This window comes from Neolamprologus brichardi, chromosome 7, assembly GCF_056152115.1.
Source record: "Neolamprologus brichardi isolate AB-2024 chromosome 7, ASM5615211v1, whole genome shotgun sequence".
NCBI lineage: Eukaryota > Metazoa > Chordata > Actinopteri > Cichliformes > Cichlidae > Neolamprologus > Neolamprologus brichardi.
In genome coordinates, this window is record NC_142110.1 from 1,040,257 (window position 1) to 1,056,338 (window position 16,082).

The window sequence follows — 16,082 nt, forward strand, 5'->3', positions numbered from 1 at the left end:
CTGCATTGAATCATATCTGTTATTAATCTCTGTCTCTCTTCCACAGCATGTCTTTATCCTGTCTTCCTTCTCTCACCCCAACCAATCACAGCAGATGGCCCCGCCCCTCCCTGAGCCTGGTTCTGTTGGAGGTTTCTTCCTGTTAAAAGGGAGTTTTTCCTTCCCACTGTCACCAAAGTGCTGCTCATAGGGGGTCATATGATTGTTGGGTTTTTCTCTGTATCTATGAAGCGCCTTGAGGTGACTTTTGTTGTGATTTGGAGCTATATAAATAAAATTGAATTGAATTGAATTGAATAGACGAGTGGTCACAAAGTGCTGGACACAAATAAAGTAAAATAAATAAGAAAATTAAAAGCCATAAAAAAGATGCATAATAAATTAAAATCAGTAAAAGTATCAACTGAAAACCAAGTTTAACGTCCACAGAGTCATCTGAATGTAACTGTAATAGGTGACTAGCCCAAAGCCTTGGTGCCACAGATGCATATCTTTAATCTAGAAACTGTTCAAAGTGTTGTTTCAGAGTTAGGAGGATCATTAGTTACTTTTAAAAGACAAAAGCTGGAGAGATGACGAGAAAAAGAAATGGATGGTACGCTGTCACTTCAGCGATAAGAACAACTGATTACAGAGAATCTGAATTATATTGTGATTATAATGTGAAAGCTGTAAGGAGGACACAAGAAGACTGCATATTTTTATCCTGAGCAAAGTGTGAACAGCTGAGCCTCGATTTATTTCTGAAACTGAAAACAAACAAGCACCGCATCCCGAAGATGTGCGCGCCATGTTTCTACACAGCATCCGTTGACTGGATTAGTGACTTGGTGTTAAAGCATGTTTCAATTCACAAAATGAAAGGATGCTAATTAGATTACAAGGCAGTCAGTCAAACAAACCAGAGCACTTCATTACAAAGCAATCCAAAGCAGATCAATTATGCCGAGTGGTTCATGCAATTTGTGTGAACCACTCGGTATTTCAGACTGAAAAGTCACAAACATTTTGCAAAGAAACAGCAGATTTCCAAAACCTGGCACGTGGGAAATGTTAATAATGAGCCCAAAGAACTGTGAGAAGCTTAGAAGGTTTACTAAGAAAGAAGGGTTAGGGTTGGGGTTAGGTTATTTGCCATTCGTGACCTTCAGGAGGTCTCTAACAAGAACACGTCCGCTCCTCCTGTTTGCTGTTTCCATTCTGCTGTTAGGCTTCACAGAAACACCTTTTCACACAAACTCACACTAACACAAATGCCATTATATAATGTACAGAGCTGCAGTCCCACAAAGGTCTCAAACACACAGTAGTGTCAACTACATATCACCTTCAGAGATGACTTTTTGTAACCTGTGTTAGGCTGTTTTTTAGCGGACATACTTCTTGGTACGCTAGTCAATGAACACGACCTCAGGAGTACATACAACATTATGGCTTATCACTAAAACAATGCTCGACCCAAAAGCAACTTTCAACAGACTTGATGCTGATCTGCCACGTCATTGGGCTTTGGCTACTAACTAATGTGTAGCTGGGTAGCTAGCTAATCTAGCAAACCAGACATGATAAGCCCAGCAGATGTTTGGAGGCGTAGGCTTCTATAGAGTTATATTTTACTAAGGGGGGTCATTGTTTATTAAATTTGCAGTAAAGTGTTTAATAATTACAACAGTGGTTAACTTAATTAGTGCTGTGCCAAGGAACAATGATCTCTGACACGTTCAGGCTGATCGCTAACTGCTAACTGCTAACGGCTAACGGCTAACGGCTAACTGCTCGGCAATCGAGCTGATTTCTACCTTATGTTCCAGTCCAGGCTGGAAAACTACACTGTAAAAAAATCATAAAAAAACAGTAATATTACGGCAGCTGGGCGCCAAAATAATACCATAAAATCACAGAAAATAACTTTCCCATGAAAATACGGTTATTTTCAGTAATGACAATACAGTTTGTTGCCCTAATTTTACATGGGCTTTTGCCTTTTTCAAGTGCTTTCAAACATTAAATTAGGAACAATTTTACATGATTAAACAATGAAATTACCTATAAACAAGGTCAATGAATGCAGCAATATGAATAATAATACTTAAATGTACAGAAATATACAGTTAACAATAGGTTTAAATAATAACAATGGATTGCATTCATAAAGCGCTTTATGAGACCCTCAAAGCGCTTTATAATTCCACTTTATAATTCCCCTCTGACATCACCAGTAGGTGAAGTGTCTCGCCCAAGGACACAACGACCGAGTGTCCGACCCGGGGCTCAAACCGGCAACCTTCTGATTACAAGGCGAACTGCCAACTCTTGAGCCACGATCGCCCTAAATAGCAATAATAATAATAATAATGATTATTTGATGTGAAAAAGTTTATACGAATCATTTTATATATTTTTCCATAGCATTACATTTGAATTTAACAGTTCAATCTTTCAAATAACGGACAGATATTTGTGAAATTATGATGCATTTGTGAATTATTTTAACAATCTAAATATGCACATGTACAGACAGATACATTTAATAATCATGAAAATTAAGTTTTATTACATTTACAGTGATTTTACGTTAATTTACATTTGAAATGTAAAATCACAGTTTATTTATGTAAATTTAATGATATTCTAGAAGAACAGTACAAAACTGTAAAATACTTTTATATTACAATTTTTTTTACAGTGTAGGTAATGTGGATAGATTTCCAGCTGTGCTCGATATTCCCCACTGGTTATGATTTGATGTGTATTCTACAGCTAGACGTTTTATTCTGATATATACCTCATCTGTTTCTGAAAATGGCGAGAATCCAATCACGGTTCTTACGTAAAATGGGATTTCAATAATTATCTCTTTCATGTTTGCTGTCATTCCAAATGTGATTAAAGTTGGGAAAACTCTAAACTGGGCTAGTTATGTCCATGAAAATGGACGAATAAACCTCTGTGAGTACAACAGCCCGCAGTATTGTTAACAAAGCTATAACACTGAACACTAATTAACTAAAACCGCGATAAAGTGCCATGGAAGAGCTGCATCTCTAAATTGTTTTTGGAGTAATAGCCGACCACAATAACAGGAAACCGGCCCGACAGGGAGATCTTACACAGAGAGTACGAGAGAGCCAGATATATGGAGTACAGCTGTATCGATCCCTGCTGTATAAACTCAAGTGCAGTGACTCTACGTGAGCCATTTACTAGTGCAGCGGCTCACTACAGAAACACAATCCATCAAGGAGAGGCATAAGCAGCCTGTCAGCTCTATACTTACGGTAACACAAAAGCTTCTCATGTTTACATGAAAGCAACGATTTATTGTATAAACATCACAATACATGCAGTACACCCGTATACTCTATCTTCAAGTATAAACTAAATAAAATGTGTTATTACCACTGTAACACAGAATTTACCATCTCCATGCAGCATTGTGTTTTTTTATGGCAAGAGAGGGGTTGGCTTAACCGTCTTAACCCACAGCTGTTGCTAAGGAACCAGCCTGTAGTTGGTTAGACGTCCCCTACTGCGACGTCCTGACACAGATTTGAAACCAGCAGTTTTCTACAGAAGCAGCAGCGACGTGATGCAAACCCATGAAACACAACATAAAAGTGCTCAGAGGAAAAACCCTGTTATTACTTAATGAGACCAGGAAATCACACACACACACACACACACACACACACACTCACACACACACACACACACACACACATACACACACACACACACACACACATACACACACACACACACACACACACACACACACAGACGCACACACACGCTCACACACACACACTCACACGCACAGACACACACACACACGCACACGCACACACACACACGCACACACATACACACACACACACACGCACACGCACACACACACACACGCACACACACACACACGCACACACACACACACGCACACACACACACACGCTCACACACACATACACACACGCGCACACACACACACACATACACTGCAGTGGACAAACCAGCATCTGTGTATAGCAGGGCTCTCATAAATGATCAACGTGGATAAAGCAGCTTTTCATTATGACCCAATAACATGTACAGAGGGGCTAAATAGTCAAATGTAATGCAGCTGCAGAATCAATATACAGAGACTGTGACATTTAACTGTAACGTTTATCCAACATCGATGAGTGTTTGTAACAGCTGTGCATTATGCACGAGCTCTGTATTCAAGTCTTTTTAGCCTGATGAACTCAGCCAATACTTACAGCATCTGGTCTTTGTATGTAATTTCATATGTGCAAGACTGATGTTCACGTTTTCAATGACTGACTGTGTCATAAAGGCAGTGGATGTAAATCACAGTCAGAGTGTATGTGCATTGTGCTAAATAGGTCAGCCCATGCAGGGTATTTGCACAGAGACGGACAGAGAGGTGCTTCAGGCAGGACTCCTCTCACAATAGACCCTCTGCTTTCTATGCAATAAAAAGACATTAGATGCACTCATGAGTACCAACACACAAAAAAGTACTATTAATATTACTAATAACTGCCAACTTTGGACAGTTTTATAACATCCCCCACATGACAAATAACATCAAATTTATCTTCTGTTAAGGGTCTTCAATAAAGACACACACACACACACACACACACACACACACACACACACACACACACACACAGGTTGAACCTAGTGTGGTCTGATCATGTGATATGTGTCCTATCAGTTCATAGGCTGGTTGCTCTGTTCTGCTCCACAGGCCACAACATAATAGGCAGAGTGCATCAATCTTTAACGTGACATTTAGCACAGACAAACCACACACACACACACACACACACACACACACACACACACACACACACACACTGGATGTTACTTAAGTTAGGGTAAATGCTGATAGGAGTATGTTTGTGATCCTTCACTTTGCCTCCTCATTTCTCTCGCTCTCTCGCCGTGCCTCGTGTCCTTTACATGACCTTTTGTTACCTTTCCTCTCGCAGTTGTATCTTTAAATGATAACATCCGTGTAACTTTCACTGAGTCCTCTGCCACGATCTTTTTTTTTTATGTCGTGCTGTAATTTTACTGGATGTAAGAAGCACAATTAAACGACAAACACGGCACTTGAGGGAAACGACTGCTTCTTCTTCCTCTCTACCCCACCCACTCGCTCTCTCTCTTCCTACCTACACATGCACTCAGCATTAGATAGACCCAGTAATGGCGATTGACTGTAATAAGCGGGGTATGATTGCACGAATAAACAGTAGTGCGTATGTGTTTAAGTTCACGTGTTGTGTTTAAAGCGGTGTAGCAGCTACTAATGACTCATGTATTGATCTGGTCTCAGTAAATCAGGGATCTGCTGACGCAAACACAAAGACAAATATATTTGTTGTGATGATTTGGTGCATCTGTGGGTGTCACTACAAACACTTTGTGTCTACAGCCACCAAAGGGATGCTTAAACTCAGGGTTCCCCTACTGAGCCGACAGTCTTATCGAACGGGATTTCTAGTTTTTTCCTCGAAATTCACAAAATGCTAAAGTTTACTGTCTGTTAGGGGTGGGGGAAAAATGGATACTGTGTAGCATGGTGATATTTTGTTTCTAATAATGTATGGATACAGGGACAGCAGAAATCGATACTTTGTTACAAAAAGGTTTTTGTGCTCTGACTTCAGAGCATGTTGATCCTTTTTCTGAGCAAGAATCCTGACATTCCTTCACTGTCCAAATGTGTTTAATAAACATGACAGTTTACTTATTTTAATTTAAGACATGTTTGATTTTAATTAAGTTTAAAACTTTTTTATTTAATGTAAAATTATATTTTGTTTTCATTTACTTTCAAATTCTTCAGTTGCTGAAGGGGCTGCATAGTTTTCATAAACTGCATAGTTCAGAATAGCTATAATTGTACCAGATGGTTGATTCAGTTAAGTTGGACTAGACTGTAATACAAACCGTTCAGTTTGTCAACAATCAAACTGAAATGAGAGAAAGACTGAGTGTGAGACTTTGATATTAGAGAAAATGAATATTGATAAAGTTTACCTTTATGTACAGAATCTGAATATCGCAAAATATTTTTAAAAATTGCAATAATATCGTATCGTGCGTTAAGTATTGTGATAATATCGTATCGTGGGATGTGTGGTGATTCCCACCTCTACTGTCTGTTGCTTAAAGTTTGAAGCGATTTGCTTTAGTCCAAAGTTACGCAGCAACTTGTGTTCAGCGGTCAACTGCAGGCAGCACGCTTCTCAGGTTGTTAACCAAGCTCAAGCTAGCTATAAGCTATTAGCATTAGCCGGAAACGTCCCAGGTGCTGAGGCTGTGCAGACAGTTGACGGCAACATTAACTTGTCGGCCGTGTTGGATGTGTTTGTAATCCTTCAAAGATGTCTGGAATTAAATAAAGATTTTAATGTAAGATGAAGCAAACGAGGTCCAAGTCGCACTGACCTACACACCACACAGTTCCCCAAAGTTGGCAAAACCTCCTCGTGATTGCTTTGGCTGCTAGCACACTGCTAATTTTGTTTGTTTTGAAAGGAAGTGACGATGCTATCTGCAAACTTAGAGAGACTTAGAGCTTTTTATTGTCATTGTGCAGTTTCTTGCACAGCGAAATTGGGTAGCTGAACCACAAAGGTGCTAAAGTAAGAAGAAGAGAAACCAATATACAACAAAGGCGGAAAATAAATAAATAATTAAATAAATAGAATAAAATAAAAAACAGTGTATATGTATATGTGAGTGGAACTATATACATGGTGTATGTGTAGGAAACATTGAAACAGACTGGGACCAAAATAATTGCACATGAGCCAAAAATATTGCACAGAACATGGAAAGACTGAGATATTGCACATAGATGATCAACAGCAGTGTCAGGGTGGACGTGTTGGGGAAGTCTTTACACACTCTTAGTTTGCATTAAGAGTTCTGACAGGAAGAAGCTGTTCTTTAGTCTGTTAAACACAGGCCAGCTGCTCTTTTCCGAGATGTCGCTGAAAAATGCGACACAAACCGGAAATGGAGCCAAATTTGTGTCCTTTGAAACAACATTCGAATGTCTTGTTTTCCCGTCTGTGGCTCATAGTTAGCAAGTATTTGTAGATAGACATCGAAAACTAAAGAACTACAGCCAACGAGTGCAGTCATCGAGTGACGTCTGTTAAACAGTCAGTGATTGCTGCACAGTCTTCATTCACAAAGCGATCTCATTAAGCTAACTTTTGGATAACTCTTGTTATAATGGATTCAGTACTGATATTGGTAATGTTTCCAGCCTCACAACAAAAACACGCAGAAATAAGCACACGGACGTACTACTGTGCTGAATCGTTGAGCTGGTACTCTCGGGCGCGACTGAAGCACTCCTGGATGCCCGAGTCAGACCACAGACGCATCATGGCGGAGAGCAGCTCAGCAGAGTAAGGCTCCGTGTCCTCCATACGACTGACCACATCGCACACCATCTTAGCATCCGCCTGAAAGAAAACACAGCAGGGAGGCAGCTCCAGGTTAGCGCTGTAGGGGAGTGAAGAGGCTGTGGCATCAGAAGAGCATCATACTGATTATGAGACGCTGGAGTGCAACAGTGTAGCACAAACAATGTAATCAAACCATCTTTGTGAGAAATATTTAGAATGTAAATGTTTCAGACGTAACACGAAATGTGTGCACGTGTAACACGTGTGTGTCCAATATTAGCATTAGAGTGAAGGTTCTCAGTCATCCAGGTCATCGTAGTCAAAGGAGCTGCAAAGAAAAGCGTCTGGACTTCTTTAAGTTGCTTGAAGACGTTTCACCTTCATCTGAGAAGCTTCTTCAGTTCTAAGGTCAAATGGTGGAGAGTCCCAGATATAAACCTGGTGGGAGTTTCCCCCCACAGAGGGACAAAAGGACCCCCTGATGATCCTCTAATCGCCTGAGCCAAGGTGTGAAACTGGGTGTGGGTCCCAATCAGCCAGAGTTTCAGGTGAGCTCATTGTGAAACCTGGCCCCACCTTATCATGCGATGTCCTGAGGTCAGATGGCCCAGGGTGTGAGTGGGCGTTAAGGCGTCTGGGAGGGAACTCAAAACTGGATTATAGATGTCAGACAGTTGGTGTCGTAAACCAACCGATCTACATCAGAGAGACCAAACAGCCACTTCACAAGCGCATGGCACAACACAGAAGAGCCACCTCCACAGGACAAGACTCAGCTGTCCATCTGCATCTAAAGGTCAAAGGTCACTCTTTCGAGGATGCCAATGTTCACATTTTGGACAGAGAGGACAGATGGTTTGACAGAGGAGTGAAAGAAGCATCTATGTCCACTGTGAGCGACCATCTTTGAACAGAGGCGGTGGTTTACGACACCAACTGTCTGACATCTATAATCCAGTTTGAGTTCCCTCCCAGACGCCTTAACGCCCACTCACATCCTGGGACATCTGACCTCAGGAATTCACATGATAAGGTGGGGCCAGGTTTCACAATGAGCTCACCTGAAACTCTGGCTGATTGGGACCCACACCCAGTTCCACACCTTGGCTCAGGCGATTAGAGGATCATCAGGGGGTCCTTTTGTCCCTCTGTGGGGGGAAACTCCCACTGGGTTTATATCTGGGACTCCCCAACATTTGACCTTAGAACTGAAGAAGCTTCTCGGATGAAGGTGAAACGTCTTCAAGTAACTTAAAGAAGTCCAGACGCTTTTCTTTGCAAGCTCCTTTGATTAATTAGAGGGCAAGCAGAAATAAAAAAATGTCAAGAATTTGACAAGAAGGAAGACAAAACAGAGTGACAGCCATTTCTTCTCTTGGTGCAATGTTTCCACAGGAAGTGATGTAAAAACCAGATTAGCACAAAGCTGCAATAACATACAGACAGTCGACTTCAGACATTTGGACTTTATTGGCTAATAACAGCAAATACGAACAAAAAAGACCTCTTTCAACATTTCAGAGCAGCTGGGAGGGACGGAGCTTTTTTAGCCTGTTTGTTTTTAGCTGCAGAGGCCCAAAGAGGCGGTTGTTGTCGTGCAGCTGTGATCTGCTTCCTTCAGGGGCAGAGCCAGCTGATCTGCACTGGCTGCCTCCTGGACATCAGCTCCTGGTAACTGATACAGCTGAAGAGGAGTCGCTGTTTGGGGCATGTGATTACAAATGTCAGCGCCGCGCTCCTAGCTTTGGGTTATACCCAAACTTTACTTCAGCTTCAGAGTAAAGCAGCTCGGAGATCCACGGCGTTTGATCCCAGCCCCCTCCCGGCCTTCGCTCTTTCATTATTGATTTCTTTTCTCTGCACTTACATGATCGTTGTGCAAGGACGCCCAAGCCCTGACCTTTGGACTCCTTTATCAGCAAAACAAGCCAGTGTGCAGCGTGTAATTGTACCAGAGTGACTGCTGTAATGAACGCACACACGCACGCGCACACACGCATTGCTGTCCTAAACAATAACCTGATTGGGTGATAAATTCATGTTTGCTGAATGATGATGAAGGTTAAAGATGAAATGCAAATGAATGAAATTGAAATATTTGATGTGCGCAGACTTTGTTCAGATAAACTGAGCTCTGATCTGTTACGTCACGTTTCATTTGCTGCACTTTGTTACATTTTGCAGAGCATTTGGTATTTTGTTGAAATCCTCACTCGCCATACCTACAGCATGATGTCATCGCTTCTAGAAAGCTCTAAACAGGCTCATTGTTCTTGAGCTGGTGATGCAACAGTAAAAGTGGCAACATATTCATCAAAAACAGAGCTGAGTTAATCAAAATCGCCGTGGCTCGGTGATCTCTGCGTCAGCTTTAGATACAAACGTATATTCTGTGATATCTACGAGTCTCTGTCCCCACAGTGAGGAAAATCAAACGTTCAACAAGGAAAAATAAAATATGAGCTGAGTATCCGAGTTATCGCTTCATCTACAAGCATCGTTCGATCGCTGGAACGTTACGTCACCAGTTTTTAAAGCCGTTCTTCTCCAGACTCAGACAGATGTGACCAACACATCACAACACCTGGAAACATGAGACACGATCATCTGAGTGCAGACATGAATCAAACTCATGGATATTCCACTGATGGTCACACAGGTCTCTAGTGCAGCCTGAAAACAGACGCACTTTACTGGACGAGTTCAGGTTTCAGAGTGAAGTTAACACTTTCCAAATTAAACAGATACAGACGAAGGAAGGGACATTTCCTCCTCCTTAATACTTGAATCCTACATTCTTCTGATCTGACTGATTTCCTTTCTTACACTCTCTTCTTTTTCTGTTTTTGTCTCTCGTCACTGTAATCTCTCACTGACTCTTTAAAAATAAACAAATCTTAAGATCACACTGACCTGGACGTACACTTTTAGATCTACAACGTCTTTAACCATTAACATAAGGTTCATGTGGACTTTTATGAGAGCTGTCCATCAAACCGCCGTGCTGACTAAACGTGAGACGACCTCGGCCCACGGTGGCTCAATTTGAAAGGTGTGGTTGTGGTCAGAGAGCCTACCAGCTGAGGCAGATTGTGTAATGATGGATCTGCTGTGTTTTCACCGTTTAGTCAGAAAGTAAAACAGGAGATGTGTTTAATACTATTTTAACAGCCTCACAAAACAACAGAGTGAACGTGCTGACCAGTTACAGACGGGTGGTCACATGTTGGGTCCAACTACAACTTTGTAAATCAGTCAGATTTATCAGGCTGCAAAAGTCACTCATTGAACTGTGTGAACGCTCTGGCAGCTGTTTGTGTACCGTAGGTAACAGCAGCCTCACTTCAGTTTCACTGTGTGGCAGCTCTTCTCTCCTTCAAGCTTTTCTTTAACCCTTTAAGACCTACCATAGAACCAAGTCCGCCAGAGCTTATATTATATGTTTACATGCTGTGGAGCCATTTTTGGGAGCATTTCAAGTTGCTATACATCAATACAACCATTACAGCCTAAATTTTAATAATATATCTGCATTAAGTGCATAGTAATTACATAAATTTCAAAAAGTGCAATAAACTACAAAAAAATTGAAAATCGTTTTTGTTTTTTTAACATATATTTCTAGTTAGAGAAATTTAAGAGGCTTATCCCTCAAAACTGTAAATACAAAAAAGTTGCACAAAATAGTTTCCCACCACAGGAAATTTATTTTGAGAGTCTTCATAGTTTTATTTTTGAAATACACCAATTTTTATACACTGCAGGAAAAATGAAAATAAATATTATGATGCAAATTTGCAAAAAAGCAGCATATGCATCAAAATAAACTATTTCCAGCAGTGCAATATGAGTCCTAAGCATCCCAGAAACCACACAGAAAGTCATAAAGTCAAAGATAACTTTTAAAAACACCAGTATAGGCTCATGAGGCCCTGATGGTAAAAAAACTACATTTCCGCGAAAATGACGTCACTTCCGGTTTCGGGCAGGTCATGGCGGACATGCAAAAGTTCGCGCTGACGTCTAATCCAACGTAGGAAGTGTTATGAACAGCTGATCGGATCGGCAAAGCGTGTTTCTGGAATATTATGTTTTTGTTGCTGCAAGTGCTTTTTATGCAGTTTTTGCAAAGTTATAAGTGGAAGGAAACTGTGACCGAGGACAAGCTGATGGCATAAGATGTAAGTACAACTCCTCCGGTTTCATATGCAAAAACAATTATTGCGCTAGCTCACGTGGTTGCAGAGCTACCGGGATTTAAAAATAGTTGTGCGGTTTTAAAGGGTTAATAAACTCTTCTTCTCACCTTCATGACATGGACACGACCTGCTCTAGTCTCAGTCTCTGCACCACAGCGCGTACACATGACAAGCGTGTTTCTACTCTGCAGATTTGTACTGGTTTGTTGTATCTGCATGCTTTGAGGAAATATGATGTGCTTAAACACAAAGACATACTCAGGTGCGTGTGATGTTATTAACCCTAAACCTTGATGATGTAGCTTAGTTGCAGCGATGCTTTGCTTCTACTCTATCCTCTTAGCCAGAAGCCAGCAGGCAGGGATGGAAAATAAAGTTCCTGCGTCTGTTAGCTTCAGTGTTTTTACATAAACATGAGCTTAAAATGCTCAGCAGTTCATTCATAATGTTTTGCCTGACGCTCACTCTGTGTTTCAGTCTTGTAGCTGTCATCGAAGCTCAGACGCTCTGCATCACAGTAGGCAGTGACCACAGTGGTGGGCGGAGACCAAACACATCTAATAATCAATAAAATGTATTTTGGACTTGATTTGAATTTTCTCAGGTATCCAGAAAATTCAGATTAACTGTTCGACATGTTGCCGTGTTACATGCATATTTATCTTTCAGCTTCTTCCAGGCAACAAACACGGATTCCTCGTATTAATACGGTGAGCTGTAAAAACCAGCTTAGTCACAACACGCACTCGAGGAATGAATCATACTCTACAGACTGAAGGACACCGTGACCTTTACACTCTCTGAACTCTGTTGGATGTGTACACACACACACACACACACACACACACATATTTTGGGGATTTTAGCTCCTTTTTTCTCCAGTTAATGACAGTTGATGAACTTGCTTCTTATGCACTTTACTCCAAATGCACGTGTGTGTTGCTTTTTACCTGCTCTGAATCCCCACCTACTCACTGAATAGCCAATCAGTGCTGCCATCATCATCACCGTGATCCCCCAACGGCCTGTATCTCAATCTTGTTACCATGTCCCAGCATTCAATAGCCAATCAGCACAGTTCAGCACTTACTGTTGGCCTTTCATCCACAGCCAAATCCTCCTCTGCTACTACATCAGTACACCCACCCAGTGCAACCCACACACATCTGCTCCGCCCATCTGTGTTCATGTGTGCGTCATAATGTCATGGCTGAAGTGTGCAATAATGAACCTATCATCAGTCCATTTCAAGACCAACATCACCTATTCTGCTCTTTGCCGTTTATTACTGTGAAGAAAGCCCCTCCCCCACCCATCAACCACCACTTCTCCTTCCTCCGCTGACCACACACACACGTCCTGTTTAAAAGACGAGTTTTAAACAGGACGTGGCCGTCGAGTCTGTTACACCACAGACCCAGATATCGATGAACCTGCACAAAACTCCACGACATGCAAAAAACCCATCTGAGGATAATAAGATATGAAATATAATATATGGATAATCTTTAAATTCAGGTGTTTTCACTCACACGTGCATCAAATTCAGCTCGTAGCCATGCAGAACCTTTACAGACTGAAGTAATTCACGTGGTGACTGAACAGGACGCCAGCGTTGTAACAGTCGTTCGTGATGTATGAGCAACTCAAAGTGCTTTTGCTGCTGCACCAGCAGCTTCATGCATGTGTGGCTGAGCACAGCAGTCCACTGCAGCTGAACATGTCTTTACATAATAATGAATAATATGCGATCATCTGTCTCACGTATGTAAACGGGCCCATTCTTTCATTACTCTGTCCAGTGCTGACCTTCATGTGCTGTATCTGCTTACAGCAAAGGTTAGAGGTCAACACGGGCTGTCTAACTGCTCTGGAGCTGCTCAGTCCTGTGTGTGCTGACCTACAGTAGCTACTGTGTGATATTAGACCACCGGGGCTTCCCTTACTGCACGCATCACTGAGCCTGTGACCCCGTGACCCCGTCACCAGTTGTCCTTTCCCTTGACCACAGAAGAGGGAGGAGCCTGACAGCTGAACGCTGCTATTCTACTTTTAAAAACCCTAAGAGCCACAAATAAGCCGCGGTCTGAGAGGGAGGAGCTCGTTCTGAGGTGATGTGGTACTACGAGGGCTTTAAGATAAGATGGGCTGATTATTCAAGACCTTGTAAGTGAGAAGAAGGATTTAAGTTTGGAGTCAATAAAGAAACGCTAACATGGAAGACAAATGGTCTCTGTTTGGAGTCGTGATCAGGATTACTGCTGTAGCAATGGATCAATGATGATGATAAATGACAACAGCACAGCTCAGACTGGACCGCTGTGATTCAGCGAGTCTTTATATGACTGCTGAGTTTAAGTGACTGGGTGGCAAAAATAAACGCCTTCATGTCTGATTCTCTCAGAAACAGGACCTAAACACGACTTACAGGATATGAGAATGTTAATTACATTAAAGTATTCTGAATGTAATTATTACAATAATTATCTAACTGTGTAATCTTCAGTGTGTGTGACTCTGGACATTTGATGACAAATCTGCCTTAGAAAATAAAAACGACAGGAGCAAGCTATGACTCATCTCCCCGTGACCTCTGACCCAAACACAGCGTTGCAGTAACGATGTCCGTGAGCCACATTTAAACCCATGTCTGCTCTTCGGCCGGCCGTGACAGCGTGACACGCTGAACGAGCTCTTTAAACCGTTAACCTGGAGCTCTGTCGTCCTCTGCTATGAACCACTCAGCAGGATTTCATTTGACCTGAACGTGTTTCAGCACAGAGCTGCTCTCTGCTCCAGCTGATGCTGTTCTCATCGTCACAGCACGCCTGATATGGACAGAGAGCGAGAGAAGGAGAGTGTACATCTGGGCGCCGCGGTGTGAATGGAGGCAACTGGTCCCAGTTTCTCTGTATGTGTGTGAGTGTGTCTGTGTGTGTGTGTGTGCATGAGTGTGTGTGTCTGTGTGTGTGTGCACGTGTGTGTGAGTGTGTGTGTGTGTGTGCACGTGTGTGTGAGTGTGTGTGTGTGTGTGCACGTGTGTGTGAGTGTGTGTGTGTGTGTGCATGTGTGTGTGTGCACGTGTGTGTGCATGTGTGTGTCTGTGTGTGTCTGTGTGTGTCTGTGTGCATGTGTGTGTCTGTGTGTCTGTGTGTGTGCATGAGTGTGTGTGTGCATGTGTGTGTGTGCACGTGTGTGTGCATGTGTGTGTCTGTGTGTGTCTGTGTGTGTCTGTGTGCATGTGTGTGTGCACGTGTGTGTCTGTGTGTCTGTGTGTGTGCACGTGTGTGTCTGTGTGCATGTGTGTGTCTGTGTGTGTCTGTGTGTGCATGTGTGTGTGCACGTGTGTGTGTGTGTCTGTGTGTGTCTGTGTGTGCATGTGTGTGTGCACGTGTGTGTGTGTGTGTGTGTCTGTGTGTGTCTGTGTGTGTGTGTGTGTCTGTGTGTGTGTCTGTGTGTGTACCAGGGCTTGTTTTCTGTTGGTTTCTTGCACAGTAGAAATGCTTATTTTCCTATGACGCCGTGTTTATGCTCAAACTTTGTCCACATAAATGACAAAAGTATGAAAGCATGTTGGTAATAAAACCACTGAAAACATTCACATGCACACAAAGTGAATTTTAAAACTGGCCTCACCAACAAACACACGAACACTTTGTGACCTAATATTCAGTTTAACTTTGCATATAAGAGCTGCAGCTTTGCATGATTTGGTTTCTGACTTCATGCACAGTCGTTAGTTAAAAAGTCTCATTATTCTGTCCTGAGGGATTACACGTACCTTTGCATGACCACCTATTTCAAACTTGCCTATAGTATCGTCATAGCCAAGTAATGACGTGCCCAGCAGATGCTGTTGTACTAAATGTTTTTCAGTCTCCTGACCTGATGAAGTAATATTGCTGCAGAAAGCTCAGAATAACATTTTTATTTTTACATGTAAATGCAACATGGGAACTTCTGACCATGCAGAGCTTCTTGTTTGTGTTCTGCTTAAGAAGTCAGCTTAAAGTAGATGTATCTTTTACCACACTATGTACAGATCTGTTACTATGCATCTCTTCTTCACTCACTATGTGTTAACAGACCTCTCTGCACTGAATCATATCTGTTATTAACCTCTGTCTCTCTTCCACAGCATGTCTTTATCCTGTCTTCCTTCTCTCACCCCAACCAATCACAGCAGATGGCCCCGCCCCTCCCTGAGCCTGGTTCTGCTGGAGGTTTCTTCCTGTTAAAAGGGAGTTTTTCCTTCCCACTGTCGCCAAAGTGCTGCTCATAGGGGGTCATATGATTGTTGGGTTTTTCTATGTATGTATTATTGAAGGGTCTACTGTACATTATAAAGCACCCTGAGGCGACTGTTGTTGTGATTTGGCGCTGTGTAAATACAATTGAACTGAACTGAATTCAGCAATACTACGATGATATGACTTGATGA

The 16,082-nt window shown here is 42.1% G+C and overlaps 1 protein-coding gene across 2 annotated transcripts in view; it reads right to left on the minus strand.

Moving 5' to 3' along the window:
* gnao1a (guanine nucleotide binding protein (G protein), alpha activating activity polypeptide O, a) overlaps window positions 1-16,082 on the minus strand; it is a 104,937-nt gene that overhangs the window by 26,993 nt on the left and 61,862 nt on the right. For both annotated transcript variants that reach the window (XM_087842770.1, XM_006795801.2), the window contains exon 4: window positions 7,339-7,499. In XM_087842770.1, coding sequence (XP_087698896.1) covers window positions 7,339-7,499 — 161 coding nt within the window. The remainder of the gene's footprint in view (window positions 1-7,338; window positions 7,500-16,082) is intronic.